The following is a 17,176-nucleotide window of genomic DNA, read 5'->3' as shown; positions in this document are numbered from 1 at the left end:
TAATTACAGGGAATCTCATGGGATCAGGGATTATGCTCAGTGGACTAGCACTTGTTTGGCAAGCACAAAGATCTAAGTGTAGTTCTTGACACTGGGGGGAAAAAGGAAAAATAAATTAAGTGGCCTTATTTGAAAATGGACCGATCAACTTCTATCTGAAATTCTTCTCGACTGACCAATGGCTTCTATGTTTCCCAGGAAATACCATGACATGTGACTCATCTAAAAGCATAAAATCTAAATGTAGCCAAGTTCTGGTGACCCGTGCTTGCAATCTTACCTACTCAGGAGGCTGAGATCTGAGGACTAAGGTTTGAAGCCAGCCTGCGCAGACAAATCTGAGACTGCTATCTCCATTTAGATTGCACAAAGCTGAAAGTGGAAGTGGGGCTCAAGTGGTAGTGCTAGCCTTGGCCAAAAAAGCTAAGGGAGAGAGAGTACTTTGGCCCTGAGTTCAAGCCCTATCCCCCCAAAAAATCCTAATGTATTTGAAAGCAAAGTAGAACATTGCATATTATAATGGAAATTAGATTATCTATTCTTGTTTGTATCTGGATTATATAATGACTAATATCACTGAACCTAAACCACTTATGAATTATAATTAGGAAGTAGCATTCAGTCAATTGAATCATGACTCCTTAATCTAATTTTAGTGAACAATTTTATTAATAATTTTTAGTAAATACTGAAGAATCTTGAAATAAACAAGCTTCATGGCCACAACTTACTCTGGAAACATGAAACTACTCACGGAAAGGAAAAAAAAAGAGAGAAGGAAAACCAAATGTAGTAAAATATTAGCTTCCTTTGAAGGGTGTCTTTAAATTTTCTCTTGGTTAGGCTTTGCATTAAAATTTTCAAATTTTGAAAGGAAACCATCAAGGTTGTCAGTAAGGCTAAGGATGTTGCTCAATAGTAGAGTATTTAACTAATACCCACAAGGTTCCTTCCCCAGTACTGTAATATGTGTCTATATATCAGAAAACTAACAGGGCACAGTGGCTACTCAGGAGGCTGAGATCTAAGGACCCAGGCACTAAAGACCATGAGACTCTTATTTATTAATCCCTAATAAAGGGGAAGTGTCTGTTCATTGTTCTCCAGAGCCTTTCCTTCCCACTAGTAGAAGTGAATGGTTTACTCTTGCCAGCACTCTATTCTTGAAGGGATGGAGAATATGCCCCGTCTGCGTCCCTCTGCTTGCTGTCACTCTCCAGGCTGAGGTTCAGCTTCTGTGATGAACTATGGCTCCAACCCTTGTGGATCTTCTCATCTTCTCTTGATTCTCACAGAATACTGAAGCTGAGTGGTAACAGCAGTAGGAATAAATAGTAAAGCTTTGTCAGGGATGAGACTTTTGTGTGTTCCCTTCCCTGTAGACTATGAGAAATGAATAATGGCTGGAAGCAATTTCCTTCTTAGCTCTTTATTTTTTTTGTCAGTTGTAGGGCTTGAAGTCTGGGCCTGGACACTGCCCCTGAGCTCTTCAGCTCAAGGTTAGTGCTCTACCATTTTGATCCACCGTGTCACTTCTGGGTTTCTGCTGGTTAATTGGAGATAAGAGTCCTCACAGACTTTTGTGCCCCTGCTGCCTTTTAACTGAGATCCTCAGATCCCAGCCTCCTGAGTAGCTAGGATTACAGGCATGAGCCACCAATGCACAGCTTAGTTTTGTTTTGTTTGTACTCCTTAGAATCCTTATTGAAAATGTCTTGTCACATGATTTCTATAGATGAACTTGATCAAAAATTAAAGAAGCATGCATGACTTTTGAACAGTCTCTTGTTAGAACAAATAAAAAAATATATCTTGACTTTTTCCAGTGAAAGTTATATTACATTCTGTGTATTGTTTTCATTCACCCAGCTGAAATAATTTAGGGGAAGAAAATATAAGCCTGATGGTGGTGTTAATTCATCCCTGTGTGTGTCTCAATTATGGGTTGAAACATGGATTTAAATATACCTTTCAGATCTGTTGGAATTATATTTCAATAACTTACAGAGAAATCTTGTGAAAAATATGGCCTCATTTTCCTCTTGGGACTTTACATAATTAAGTAAAATGTGTACTAGTGGCCATGACAGTTTTATCACCTTAATCAAGCTAATCTGTTAACTGGGAAGATGTTCTGAGCCAAGCCCTATCATTCCAGGCTTGCAGGCAAGATGCTTCATTATCACAGCCTTGTCTTCCAAATAGAAACATGACTAACAGTGCAAGGCTGGCTTACTTCAACTGCTCTGATTCTGGGGGAAGCAACAGGACAAGGTGTGTGTGTGTGTGTGTGTGTGTGTGTGTGTGTGTGTGTGTGTACTCAAGTCCTCAAGCTCTCACTTGGCTTTTTCTCTCAAGGTTGGTGCTTTTCCACCTGAGCCATACCTCCACTTCCAGCTTTTGGCTGGCTAATTGGAGATGAGTCTCTCATACTTGCCTTCTTGGACTAGCACTGAATGGTAATTCTCAGATCTCAGCTTCCTGAGTAGTTAGGGTTACACATATGACCCACTGATGTCCTAGTACTTGAACTCAGGACCTGCACACTGTCCCTGAGCTCTTTGTACTCAGAGCTAGTGCTCTACCACTTGAGCCACAGTGCTGCACTTTTTCTGAGTATTTTAATGGAGGTCAGAGTCTCAGATTTCCCTGCCCAGGCTGGCTTTGAACTACAATCCTCAGCCTCTTGAGTAGATAGGACTAGGAATGTGCGCCACCTACCTTAACAAAAGCCAGTTCCACTATAGATGAAAGGCAGCTGCCTCTGAAAAATAAACAAAAACCAGTCATGTCTCTAACACAGAGGGAATTACAAACAACTGATATATAAATGAGTAGTTGTGCCTTGTAGCTAAAAATGACCCCTTACAAAAAAGAAATTCAAGTAGTTGAAAATTAAATTCAGGCAGCAGATGAGATGTAGCTCAGTGGTAGAACACTTGCAGAGCATGTGCTAAGGCCCACCATGGCAAAGAAAAATGAATTAATTAAATTATTTGTACTTATATCCTCCTTTTTTTTTGTTTCTCCTTCAAAATGATGTTGCCCTCGGTGATCTAACTACCCAGCCCTTCTCCTCCCTCTTTTGTCATTTCCTGAATCTCCAATGGGATCTTCTCAGGTGAGCTGTTATGAATCCATGCAGGGAAGGAGGATTGCAGAAGAGATCTGCATTCTCTTCCAATTTTGTCCATTTCTCCAAAGAAATGTTGGACATTTCAGTCATATCCCTGTTGACAACCCCCCCAACTTTCTGAAAAATGGTTTGTTTAAATTTAGGGTTTAGTTCCTCAAGAACAGTCATACAACCCACTGAAATCATATGGAGAAAACAAAAGTTAGAATTTCCTGCTAAATGAAGTGAGGGAATTAAACAAGAATAGCCATGAGCTCATGAAGGTAGATTGTAGATGGTCCTCTGGATTTCATAGTACTAGTTTGTCCTTTTGTAATTGTTTTCCAAAATGAAAGCGTAACATAAAGGCAGGCCTGATGATGAATACCTATAATCACATATACATGGAAGTCAGAGTTAGGAAGATCTTGCCTGGCAAGCACCAGGCAAAAACATGAGACTCTATCTGAAAAAAATAAAGCAAAAGGGAAGAGTGACTTGGCTCAATTGGTATAGTGCTTAAGTATAAGACTGAGTTCATACCCAGTACTACCCAAAATTCTTTTAAAAAATCATAGAATGTTGTTAAACCTAACAAAGTTCAAAACAGGGAGCTCTTGGCAATTCTGTTGAAAGCAAAGCAAAAACAAATGAGTGTCGGTAGCTCATGCTTGTAAATGTAGCTCAGGAGGCTGAGATCTAAGGATTGCACTTTTGAAGCCAGCCCAAATAGTTAAGTCCAAGACACTTTTATCTCCAATAAACTACAAAAAAAAAAAGAAATGGAACTATGGCGCTCAAGTGGTAAAGCAAAAGAAGCTTGGGGACAGAGCCCAAGCCAAGTTCTAGTTTCTAGCACAACTAAAAAGAAAAAAAAGTACTAGGGAGATCTTACAAGTCAGGCCTCATTTGACATCCCTAGGTGAAGTAAAGCTACTTTTTGAACCTGTACTTGTCAGTTCTAACTGTGATACATGTGGGCATCTGTGTGTACACATACTCATTTGGGTTTTTGCCTTCAATTATCAGGAAGTTGGTCAGTATTAACCATTACGATTGTATGGAAGCAAAGAAGTGAAAGTCGCATCCCCATAGGCTTCGTGAATACATTATTCCTAACCCTGGGACTTCCTTTTGTCTTTTCCTTCATTTTAGTTGCAGAATTAAGAAAAATCTTTGAACCAAAGAGGAAAGAGATTTTAGAAATGAAGAGGTAAGGGACTGAAGAATGGCAAAGCATTATTCACTTGGCTCTCGGCCCTGATTATTCCCATGAGGATTCACTATACCTTTCTTGGTGTATTCACAGAAAAGAAAGAATTGCCAGGCGCTTGGAAGGAATTGAAAATGACACCCAGCCCATCCTCTTGCAAAGCTGCACAGGGCTGGTGACGCATCGCCTGCTGGAGGAAGACACACCCAGATACATGCGTGCCACCGACCCTGCCAGCCCACACATTGGTAAGCATGACCTGCCCCCTCAAGTAGGCTGCTTGGCATGTACCCACTGCCATTCCAGTCCAGTCCAGTGGTGTTGGAAAAGGAGATGTTCACAGCAAGAAATTGCATGCATGTGCTTTTTAAAAATTACCTTAGTTATACTGCATGCTGGTGGTTCATATCTCTAATCCTAGCTCCTAAGAGGTTGAGCTCAGAGGACCACAACTTGAAGTCAACTCTGTCAAGAAAGTCTATGAGACTTATCTCCAATGAATCACCAAAAAGCTGGAAGTGGAGATGTGGCTCAAGTAGTAGAGCAACAACCTTGAGCAAAAAAGCTCAGGGGACAGTGCCAAGGTCTTGAGTTCAAGCCCAGTACCAGCCGCTACCCCCTCAAAAAATACATTTCTTATACTGAGAAGGATTTCATCGTCACCTTTCCAAACATAACTGAAAGCCAGACATCTCTACCCTAGACTTAAGCTGCTCACAATCAGCTATTATGTTTGTCTACGTTTATCTGTCCACACCGTCAGGGTCCACTGTAAAATTTGCTGTCAGAAACTCTCAGTAAATGTTATTTTAGTATAGAAATGAATGAAATAACTATCTAAAACTAAATGTTCCAGTGCCCAGCAAAGTGAGGGTAACTACCTTTGGCAGGAAGAGTTAAAGGCAAAATATTCTACTTAAGTCTGGTGTTTGTAGATGTACTGCATGGAGATTTTTGTCTGTCTGTCTGCCTGTCTGTCTGTGTGTCTCTGTCTCCGTCTCTCTTTCTCTGTCTCTGTCTGTCTGTCTCTGTATGTCTCTTTATCTCTCTCTCTTTCTGTCTCTCTGTCTGTCTCTGTCTGTCTCTGTCTGTCTCTCTGTCTCTCTCTGTCTCTCTCTCTCTCTCTCTCTCTCTCTCTCTCTCTCTCTCTCTCTCTCTCTCTCTCTCTCTCTTTCTCTCGTTTCTGCAGACTATGTCACGGGGTCACGATGACCTTGCACAGTAACAACTGAGCCTCGCCTGTGTTTCCCAACTCTTCCTGGATAGCCAGCCCCTCAGACACGGCGCTGCCCCTGGGGATGGTCCCTCACCTGGGCAGCTACAACTTTTCCCAGGCCTCGGAGAATCTGTCCTCCCCAAATGGTACTGCGGCCGACCCTCTGGGAGGCCACACCATCTGGCAGGTGGTCTTCATCACTCTGCTCTACATCTATCTGTCCACACCCTCAGGTCCACTGTAAAATTTGCTGTCAGAAACTCTCAGTAAATGTTATTTTAGTATAGGAATGAATGAAATAACTATCTAAAACTAAATGTTCCAGTGCCCAGCAAAGTGAGGGTAACTGCCTTTGGCAGGAAGAGTTAAAGGCAAAGCATTCTACTTAATTCTGGTGTTTGTAGATGTTGCATGGAGATTTTTGTCTGCCTGTCTGTCTGTGTGTCTCTGTCTATGTCTCTCTGTCTCTCTGTCTCTTTGTTTCTCTCTGTCTCTCTCTGTCTCGTCTCTCTCTCTGTCTCTCTCTCTGTCTCTCTCTGTCTCTCTCTCTGTCTCTCTCTCTCTGTCTCTCTCTCTCTGTCTCTCTCTCTGTCTCTCTCTGTCTGTCTGTCTCTCCCTCTCTCTCTCTCTCTCTCTCTCTCTCTCTCTCTCTCTCTCTCTCTCTCTCTCTCTCTCTCTCTCTCTCTCTCTCTGTCACTGCTTCTGGGGATTGAATTCAGGTCTAGCTGCTGTCCCTGAGCTTTTGTGCATTGTAACCACTTGATCCTCAGCACCATTTCTGGCTTTTTGGTGGTTCATTGGTGATAACAGACTTTGCTGCCTTTGGCTTTCAACTGTGATCTTCAGATCTCAGCCTTCTGTGGATTATAGACATAAACACTGGCACCCAGCCAGATTTGATATTAAATTATATATCGGATGTGACTTAGCTTGGCTTGATTACACAGTCACTAAGAGTCACTTTTATGTACACCAGATGTCCAGCTCAACCTTAACCTGAGCAAGGGAGATCAGCCAGAGCTGATGTTCAGTCCCCAAGTTCTGTGCTACATTGTTGTTGTTGTTGTGATGGTGGTGGTGGTGGTGGTTGTTTTTGTTGTTGCCAGTGTTTTCTAATGTCTTCCCTGAGAAAAAGATGTTGATTTCACATCATGATGTTATCAGTTTACATGTATCTATGCTTTCTAATTTTCTGTAGCTAGAATACTAGAACTAATATTTTCAAGTTATATAAAAAAGAAACAAGAACTGATCAGAATAGAAAAATTCTAGCCAGAAATAAGCTGTTCAGCTATGCAGTATATGCATTAATGTCATATAATAGAGAGATAGACTCATTGAAAAATCTCACTGTGTAGCTAGCCCAGGCTAATCTGGAGCTCAAAATCCTCTATCTTAGCCTCCTGAGTGCTACGATCACCACTAGGAAGAATTGTTAAATAAAATATGTGGAAATGGGCTAGTTAATGGGAAAAGGAGGGACACATTCGTTTTTGTGTCATCCCCTCAAATACATGCTAGCTACTAGAGCAATTAATTCAATGAAAGTAGTTGTACATGAAAACATGTACATGGAGCTCCAATGGATGATAAATGACTTTCAAAACAACCAGACAATCAGATCAACTGATCTAACTGCTTAACAGTTAACATATGCATTTCAAAGAAAAAAAATCTCACACTTAGACATAGGAGCAAAATAAAACCATGAGCTTATTTGAAAATATGCCTGAAGACAAAGGCCTAATGTTCCTATTACAATTTACAAAACCAGTAACATTGATACCGTGAATCAGTATTGCAAAAAGCAATGAGCTTGAGCAGACAGTCCCTAATAGAAAAGGAAAAGGGGAATGGTTAACAAAAGAGAAAATACACATAATCTTCCTTTATTTAATGATCAAAAGCAATCTTTTAAAAAGGAAATAATCTATAATTATGGAGAGACATATATTGCAAATATAAGTATAATTGATATAGACATTATAGAAGTTATTTTTTTTCAATACTATAGTGGAAACAAGGCCCTCCACATGTTAGTCATTACTACTGAGCTGCACCCCAACCTGGAGAGATAATTGATAGTTTAGAAAGTACCTTAAGTTGACTGTGAGTGGCTTATGCCTGTAATGCTAGCTACTCAGGAGACTAAGATTTGGGGACGAAGGTTTAAAGCCTGCCTGGGAAGAAAAGTCCCAAGTGGCTCAAGTGGTAGAATGCCAGCCTTAAGCAAAAAGCTAAGGAACAGCTCTCAGGCCCTGAGCTCAAGCCTGGGTACCCAGGGCAGGACAACTTTCTGGATGTCAAAGTTGCAGGTACATGTCATTGCTTGATCTCTGTATGTGTAATTCATGTGACCTGCTTATAGGCCGATCCAATGAAGAGGAGGAAACTTCGGATTCTTCTTTAGAGAAGCATACTCGATCTCAGTACTGTGCCGAGACTACAGCCATCCACAGTGATCCCATCTATAGTTCTGGTTCCATGGACACTCACAGTCTTGAGTCCAAAGCTGAAAGAATTGCAAGATACAAAGCAGAAAGGAGACGGCAACTGGCAGAGAAATATGGACTCACTCTGGATCCCGAGGCTGACTCTGAATATTCATCACGCTATACCAAATTCAGGAAGGACCCTGATGCTGTGGAGAAACGAGGAGGAGTAAGTGAGAAACATGAAGAGTCAAGTTCGGCCTACTCTAGGGCTGAGGGCCTGGGGCTCAAGACCTGCATGGTGGACTCCAAGGAATATACCCTCCACCGGAATGACACTTCCGACAAGGAGGTGCTGCTCAACATGGAAAACCAAAGACGAGGTCAAGAGCCAGGTGGCACCAGCCAGGCCTATGACCTGCCCCCAGCGGTGGAGAACTCCTCATCCTTCTCGTTCTCTGGGCGAGGTGCCTCCTTCACCGAAGTGCCAAGATCTCCCAAACAACTGCCCAGCTCCTCCCTTCAGCACTCTGCTTCCACAAGCCACTCCGTCAGTGACCCCACACTCCTCTCTGAGGCTCGATCCAGGTAAGCACAGGGTGTGATGCCAACGGAGACAGGAAAACCAGCACTATTCTTTCCCTCTGCCTCTCTGAGTGGTAGAGTTGGAATGTGGTTGGCATTCTCTGCAGGTCTCTCCTCAATGGGGAAACCTTTTTCTTTTTCTTCCATAACAAATAGCAAATAGGTTCTTCCAAAGCAAGGTGCTTTGTGTTCTTTCTTGTGTGTATGTTCCTGAACTAAATAGGTTTGGTGTCATAAAGACACTTTCACAACAGCCTCATTACAGAATTCATCTTTTTACTGTGTGTCTCATTTGCCTTTCATAATTGATTGTTTTGATTTCGGATGCTTCCTCTGTTCTCTGGCAGTACTAAGGTTTGAACTCAGGGTATCACACTTGCTAGGAAAGCACTTTGTCAATTATGCCACTCTACAAGCACTTTTGTATTGTTTGTTTTTGAGATAAGGTCTTGCTTTATGTCTGACCTTGGACTGTGATCCTCCTGTTTGTAATTACACATGGACTTGGGATGGCAGGTATGTACTAGCACACCCTGCTGGTTGAGATGGAGCCTCAAGAATGTTTTGTCCGTCTGAACTCTAATTGCAATCCTCCAGACTTCTAACCTTCTGAGTAGTTAGGATTACAAGCATAAGCCACCACCACAGGGCAAAAATCAGAACGTTTAATAATTGCTTGGTATTTGGAACCCCAAGACATAATGCTAATCAGGAAAGAAGGCTGGAGTTGGGATACAGAGTCTGACTGCAACATGTACTACTAAATATAACTATAATATATGGTTACATGAATATGCCTGTACATTTGTGTGTATGGACACCTTCAACTTCCAAGTAGTTGGAATTACAGATGTGGACTGCTGCACTCAGCTGTGAGGCAAGCTGTTTATTGAACAAGGTGACACCTTGTTTCACCTTTGATACTTCTCAGAATTTATTTAACTCAGAATTTTCTCATATAGTAGGAACTCAGTAAGTGTGTCACATGAACCTAAATTACTAATTTTGCTTCTGCTATTGGTTGCATTATTCTGTGTAAAAGGAAAACCTGAATCAGAAGGATGGAGAAGGGTATACTTCAAATGAAGTTTTTCTACAACAGAGTAACATGCTCACTGAACTACTAAGAATGAGAAAGGGGAGGACCCTGTGCCAGGCACTTACAACTCATTTCTCATTGCATTTGCTCATCCCTGATGAGAGGTTTGAGTCTAAAAACACATCTCCAAAGTCTAGAGATCCTGTGGTTCTGGTTAAGCCTTGTCTGTGGCCATGTACAAATAGAGTGTACACATAGCTTTGAGCCTCCTCCCTCAGCTTGGTCTGCTCTGGCCAGCAAATGCTCTAATATAAGTCCTGGGAACTAGGCAGAGTGTCATGAAAAGCAGATCTGAGATCTGTTCTGAATGGAGTTGACCTCCCATATGCCTCACAGATTTATTCCAGTAGGGGATTGGAATCATCTTCACTTTTCGACCCCTGAACTCACAAAACATCTGCACTCCCCACCTTGCTAGCTTTTAGCTGCTAATCTATAGTTAAGTTCATTCCTACTTCTTTGTATCCTATTTAATTCTGTTATCACGTCACGGCCAAGTGGTATTGAATTAAGTATGAATATCTCCCAAAATACCAGCAATGTACAATATCTAAAAATTCAAATGTGTATCTGATGTTAAATGTAAAATTATGTCTGGGTGCACAAGTCCTTTTATATTCATGCACCTGTACATTTATACAAAGCAGTAATTTTTCCATCAGGCAGTGCTTAGGAAATCATCTGTAAATTTTAATGGGACACAGAAGTTACTATCCATTCTTCTTCAGCTGAATATGTGTTTTGATTAGAAGCTTTTAAATAATTAGTGCTGGACACCCACTGTATTTTAAAGCTAATTTTATTGGTATGATGAAAACAAGCACTTTTTATTAGACAACATCTAGTTTGTAGGCAAAGGTGGCCTAAAACTGCCTACACTGGCCGAGATGACTCCATTTTAGCCTCCTGAGTCCTGGGATTATAACTATATACCACTACCATTAGCTTAAGAAGTACTCTTTGTCTTTTGACTCTTAGGTATTGGAGGTAGCTAAAAGCATGCTATTTTGTTCTTCGGGATACAAATTAATAGTCGCTAACTATCAGTTTCTATGAAACTTTAGGGTGGGTTCTTACTAATAACACCATTCTCTGCTAGCTAATTATCGCATCAAAAACCATTTCACCTCAGTTTACTACCTCCTTATTCTATGACCCTATACCTCTCTCCCAATGGAGATAACCTCTCACCTACTGAGGATTGAGCTCACCCCAAGACCCCACAAAATAAAAATTTTCTTTTTTCTTTTTTTACAAAGTAAATTTTCTATGTTAAAGAATTTTTAGATGCATAGAAAAAAGAAACTAAGGATTTCAAAGATTTAAAACTATTTTGATAAAACTGTGACCAACAGACTAGATGTCATAGTTTATTCTATAACCCTGGATACTCTGGAGGTATAGATAATAGGACAGTGGTTCAAGGCCAACCTAGGCAAAAGTTACAAGAGCTTACCTGAAAAAGCAAACTAAAAGCAAAAGGATTGAAAAGTGTGGCTTAAGCGAGGTCCTGAGTTCAATCCCCAGTAGTATAAAAAGACAGAAACAAAAACTGAGACTATCTTCTCCATTCATTTATTCATGTTCTGTGTTTTGTTGTTGTTGTTTTATGTATGTCAGTAGTAAGAGTTTACTGGTTTACCCTTTGAAGGTTAGAGTTTCAGTAAAGATTATTCAGGAGCCTCATATAAATCATTTTGGATAACTCATACACAGTTCTAAAAACTTTGTCCTTATAATCAAAATAGGAGTTTGTAGTCTAAGATGACTCATTTGTTAGTCATCTCCCTGCCTCATCAGAGTTGGTTTCTGATTTAATTTGAGCTCTAATGGCGTTAGTTGACAGTTTAAGAAAATTATATTGAGCATTCTGGGTATGTTACATGGGGCTCATGGATGGGAATATGATTAAAAATGTGAGATGTAATCGTGACACCTGGGTGCTTATTTTTGTAGAGAATGCAGTTGGATGTCACCTGAAGAGCAAGGATAGCCTACCAATTCTTTTCCCTTGGAGAAGTGGTCATAGTTGAACTAGGGCCATAAGGATGTAGTGAGTTTGTCTCGTTAGGAATGAGATGGGGCTGCAGAACCAGACGGAGCCCAGTCACAGGGCACTGTAAGTGCCCAAGAAGGCATTAGGCCTTTGCTTTATGGACAATGGCAAGTGGATGAAAAGTGTTAAAGCAAGGATGATAGGTTATGTCTTTGAGAAGCAGCATTATAGAAGTATGTGGAAAATAGGTGTAAAGAATAATCAATTCCAGCCAGGAAGTGTGAAGACAGGGATGGTCACAGGTACCCATACTGAAAAACAATAAGGGCTCTAGTCCTGGACTTTTGTCATTCACACGATCTGATTGGCATTTCATTTATTGAAGTTGAGCATGTTGATGATACAGTGGTTGGATGTCTAAAGATTTACCAATGAGTATGATGACAGAGGAACCAGAGAAGGGAGAGGGAGAGGTAAGAGAAAGAAACACGAGAAAGAGGGAAGAGAGAAGACAGGAGGAAAGGATAAGAGCTCAAAGAACAGTGGATAGTGTGTTAGCTTCCTATTACTATAATGAAATAACATAGGCCATTAACTTGTAAACAGAAAAGAGTCATTTAGCTCATGAATCTAGAGGTCCTAGTCTAAGATCACACAAGCGCATGGCTTGGGCCTTTGGCAAGAACACCATGACAAGAGTTCATGGTAGAGAAAAACTTTAACATCACTAGCCAGGAAGCAAAGAGAGAGACTGAGGTGCTATGGTTCTGCATTTCCCTTTCAGGCCACGATTCTAAGTGACCAAAAGACCTCCCACTAAGCCTCACCACCCAAGGTTCTACCACCTCTCCCTATCACCACCCTGGGCATAAGCCAAACACTCACCCAAACCATAACAGTTAAGAAGTATCAAGATAGGGAATTTCTATATTTGGAGGTGAAAGAAAAGTCAGTACATGTGAAAAAAAAGTTGCTTTACCAACAGTTTATGGGAAGCAGATGTAGGAGTTTTAGTTAATAGCACATTTTTTAAGTGACTAACAAAGTGATTATTCCAGTTTTGGGTGCATTGAAGAAAAGGTGCTGTAGATGATGTGAGTATGTCCTGGTGTTGCACTGAGGCTCTGCTGAGCTGGCACTACCTCTGGTCATCTCATTTTAATAACAGGTCCAGAGGAGAGTCTACCTTCCTATCTGTCCTGCTTTTTTGACCATTCTAGGCTTTTTTTTTTGTCTGTCGTGGAGCTTGGACTCTGGGCCTGGGCACTGACCCTGAGCTCTTCAGCTCAACGCTACCATCCTACCCCTTGAGCCACAGCACCACTTCCAATTTTCTAGTGGTTAATTGGAGATGTGTCTTGTGGTCTTTAGTGCCCAGGCTGGCTTTGAACCTCGATTTTCAGATCTCAGCCACCTGAGTGGCTAGGATTACAGGCGTGAGCCACCGTGCCCTGCTCCATTCCAGGTGTTTGTAATCTCCTCGCTATCTTAACAGATACTGAATATCATTTCTGTAAGTCTCTTGTATTTTCTCTAATGCTCAGACTTCTGAGTCTTTTCTTATCATTATCAGAGGTGTTGATGCTAAAGCAGATGTGTATAAGGGGCCCCCTCTTTCAGATGAAAGGACTAGAGATGGTAGATTATGAGTTGTCTCACAGATCAGCTTCACTTAGAAGCTGATCTAGAACAGGCTGCCTCATCGGCAAGAGGACTGAGCAGTTTTATCATAATTTTCCAAAATATGGCCAGCCCCATGATTTTTGTCAGTTGGCAAGGATAGTTTCAACAACTACTTCGGTTGTCTTGTCTTAATCATTTTCACAGCTCTTTCTCAGATCCTACACAGCATCTAATGACTCAACAGATTGTCCACTTTTTGTTTTTATGCTTGTTTTTTATTTCTTTTGCAACCCTGAGGATAGAACCTAGGTCACAGAATGGGAGAATTCCCTACCACTGAGCTACAGCATATCTCCCATTTCAGTATGAATGCTCTGCTGTTTGCTATAGATTCCTAAGAGAGTCACCAAGCGTTTCATGAAATGGCCAGTCTGCAGACTCTTTTGTCCGTCAGTAACTTTTAAGAGACTTGGGCCTGAATGTGAAAGTCATGCAGTGAAGAATTCTGCTGAATGAAACGGCAGACTTGGGGATATTCATTTTCACTGCGTACAACCTTTTAATCTTACCATGATCTAATGGCTCCGAGCATCTGAACACACTAAGAGCAGAGCTTGTTTATACTACAGCTCTTTTTACATGGGGGTTGGAATTCTGGTGTATGATCTTGAGTCAGTGTTATCATAAATAGTAAACTGTGAGAGAGAAGCCTGATAAGTGAAAACAATATTATGGACTGCCTTGGGATCCTTGAGAGTCAGGTCTCAGCCCTGAAAGGCTGAATACTGATGCTAACCCTGAATATAACAAAGCCTGCTCTCTCAAGACAGCACAGTCAAGATGGTGAGGATAGGGACATAGTGGAGAGGAGGATGACAGGACAGGATGTATGAATAGGATGGGCAGATCGGGGTGTAGAGGCTATGAGTGCATCATTCTGCAACCAGTGAGAGAGATGGGAGGGCCATTTGACCTAAAAGTGAAGAAAAGAAAGTTAGTAAAAAGAGCCTACATTATGTAGAATTTGTTGATGATGATCTATGGAAGAAACAGAGAGGTCAAAGATTAATCTCTATGGCTTGGTTGTTTGTAATCTCTATGGCTTGGTTGTTTGACCGTTTAGGGAAGTAGACAGGATCGTAATACAAGCTTTGTTCATATTTTGCATAAGCTAAATTTAAAAGGGAAGGCTAGGGATTGACTTCAAGACTTCATGCATGTTATGTGTACATCCTACTAGACTGCCTGATATGTTGCATTTACTATTTTATAGTAAACTGGATGCTTGTGGCCTAAGCCTGTAAACCTGGTTAAAATCTAGAGGATTACAGCTTGAAGCCAGCCCAGGCAATAAAGTTGGTGAGACTTTAGTTCCAATTGACCAGCTAAAGTCTTGCCTCAGGTGGTGGAGCATCCGCCTCAAGTAAAAAGTGGAGCTAGAGTTCAAAGCCTTGAGTTCAAGGTCCAGCAGTGCTGAGGGGGAAAAAAAGACTTCCATCGCTGTTCATGGTAATTAAACTATTTCTATGTTCAAATACATGCTGGGAAATGGAACCATTTATAATCCAAAAATAAAATGACTTCATATATGTCTTCATGCTTTATTTTCTATGAGGTGAAATTTCGATAATGCTGGGAATTGGGAAATTAGAGTGATAGATTTGGGTATGGATTTTACTAGAGAATTTTACTGGAGGATTTTACTGGAGAAATTCATAAGCCCAAGCATAAAATAAGACTGACCAAGGGGGACAAGAAATGTGAAAGTCTTTTGCTAGTCAGCTGAAAACAAAGTTTGAACTAAAATAATTTTAGAAAATCAATTTAATTACAACTCTCATTCTACACTTTCGGAAGTTGCTTGGAGTTGCAGTGTGCTTCCAACCTGATGTTGAAATTTTGCAGACAGATTCTTAAGTGAGCTGGTGAAATATTTTAAATCACTGCTGGATTTCTGGTTCTTTCTATGTGGTAAGAGGATGTAGTGGATAGTTCGGTTATTCCTCCTGTGATTTGTTTTACATTGTAAGTACAAGGTTTTCCTGACCTAGGATTTTTCCTAATAATATCTTCAGCATGCTTTTGTTCCATTCTACCTTGCATTATGAATTCTTGAGTGTTGAGGAATGGATGAGTAAATAGCATGTAATCTTATGATGCAAGGTTTGTCATGATAAAACCATTCCTACCATTACCTCTCATACCTTATTTCATTTAGGGTGTTATATGGGAAAGTAGCTAACAGAGAATTAAATGACCTGAATAATTAGCATTTATAACTAACTGTATTGATTACATCATTTATTGGTTTAAAAAATGTGTAATAGCTACTAAAGATACGATCTCACCAGAATTTCTTCTTATTTTCTTCCCATGATACATGTTGTTTTGCATGGACACTATTTTCGTATTTTGTTATTTTTCCATTGTGTCTCAATGAAAACTTGCCAATTATAAGTTGCTTTATATTTTATTCCAACTTGTTGCAAGAAGTTGGTATTTGTGGGCAGAATGTGGCTGTCCAAACTCTTTTCTAAAAACTTAAATGACATGGAAACTACTTTCTCTGGCAACTTTACATTGAGTTATATCTATCTCTTGATATTTGTGGTATGCTAGATATCTTAGAAATTCCATGAAGCCAATATACAGTTCAAGGCAGAATGCGCCTATCTTCTATTTTCAGGTGCTGGGATTATTTTCTTAACAATAGCTACAAAAGAAAAAAAATCCTTCAGATTTTGTTATAGTAGTAAAGTCTGTGTGTCTGTTGACAGTTTAACAGAAATTGCCTGAAGTTTTATTTTTTGTGCATGGTAGTACAGGGAAGCACAAACATGAGTGGTTTCTCCAGAAAGATTCCGAAGGGGACACACCTTCACTTATCAACTGGCCTTCCAGGTACCTCTCCAGTTGAAACTCTGTGGCGTGCTAGCTAGTACTGACTCTCCGTTTTGCCCCTTTTAAAATAATTGCAGTGCATTTGAAAAATCACCTATTCAAATGGAAGTTTCTTTCTGATCATTTGCTTTTTAAATTCCCATTCTCTAACCAATGCTGACAGCTTTACTCTGGCCTGGTTTCCCTTCCTAATCCTACTAAATCTCATGTTTTCCTCCTTTTTCACCAGTTCACATAGAACTTGCCAGTTGGGGCCAGTAGTGAATGCCTCCTTATACCTCACGGTTACCATATCCCCTTTCCCCAGTGTCTCTCTGCATAGACTCTAGCCTCTATGCTTTTAAGTCTCCTTGACATAAAAACAGTACTTAATTTTCAATGGTTAAAAAAGCAGACAAAATCCCCAATCATTTCATTTTTAAGAATGGGGGCAGGGAGAGGCAGAAGAAGTAAGAATGAGCAAGTCATGGGAGGACAAGCAGGCAAGGACTGAGTTTCTAACAGTGACTTTATTCTCAGCCGAGGACAACATTGAGATTGTCTGTGATGAGAGGCACACATTCCACAAGAGAACGTGACTGTGTCTCAGCCTTCTCCTGACTAACAAAGATTATAACTATGAAAACCTCCCAACATTGGCCAATTTCAGGAGAAAATAACTACAGAATGCTTCTTTTTTCTCTCCCACATAAAAAGGGAGTTCATAGTAGCTCCCTTTATGAGTGTCTTGGATTTTTTTTTTTTTAAGAAATAACCAGGTACCCTGTCTGAAAACAAAGGAGGTTATTTTGCTTTTGTTTTTTTTAAAACTAAAAAAAAGCAAATTTATCTCTAAAGGTCCTGTCCTATTCCATAAATCATTTGTCATAAATAACTGCTTTCTGGAATCATGTTAAGTAAGAGGAAAGTTCTTCATTTCCCTCGAGAAATACTTTCTCCTACTCCAAAAGCTTTTATTTTTTGTTTTTAAAGTGTGTCCACTTGAATTCAGGCCTT

At 40.4% G+C, this 17,176-nt stretch overlaps 1 protein-coding gene across 4 annotated transcripts in view; it reads left to right on the top strand.

The window, feature by feature from the left end:
• Positions 1-17,176, top strand: part of Svil (supervillin) — an 82,025-nt gene that overhangs the window by 10,004 nt on the left and 54,845 nt on the right. The window contains exons 1-5 of one of the 4 annotated variants that reach the window (XM_090319090.1): positions 3,092-3,121; positions 4,271-4,328; positions 4,425-4,576; positions 7,913-8,564; positions 16,100-16,180. In XM_090319090.1, coding sequence (XP_090175216.1) covers positions 4,321-4,328; positions 4,425-4,576; positions 7,913-8,564; positions 16,100-16,180 — 893 coding nt within the window. In that variant the 5' untranslated portion in view covers positions 3,092-3,121; positions 4,271-4,320. Of the gene's footprint in view, positions 1-3,091; positions 3,122-4,270; positions 4,329-4,424; positions 4,577-7,912; positions 8,565-16,099; positions 16,181-17,176 lie in introns of those variants that run through there. The other 3 variants (XM_090319093.1, XM_090319092.1, XM_090319091.1) reach the window with 3 other exon arrangements.

This window comes from Megascapheus bottae, chromosome 26 (assembly GCF_031878675.1).
Source record: "Megascapheus bottae isolate mThoBot1 chromosome 26, mThoBot2.hap1, whole genome shotgun sequence".
Taxonomy (NCBI): domain Eukaryota; kingdom Metazoa; phylum Chordata; class Mammalia; order Rodentia; family Geomyidae; genus Megascapheus; species Megascapheus bottae.
The sequence above is the reverse complement of the archived record's forward strand: the minus strand, read 5'-3'. Positions and strand labels throughout refer to the sequence as shown.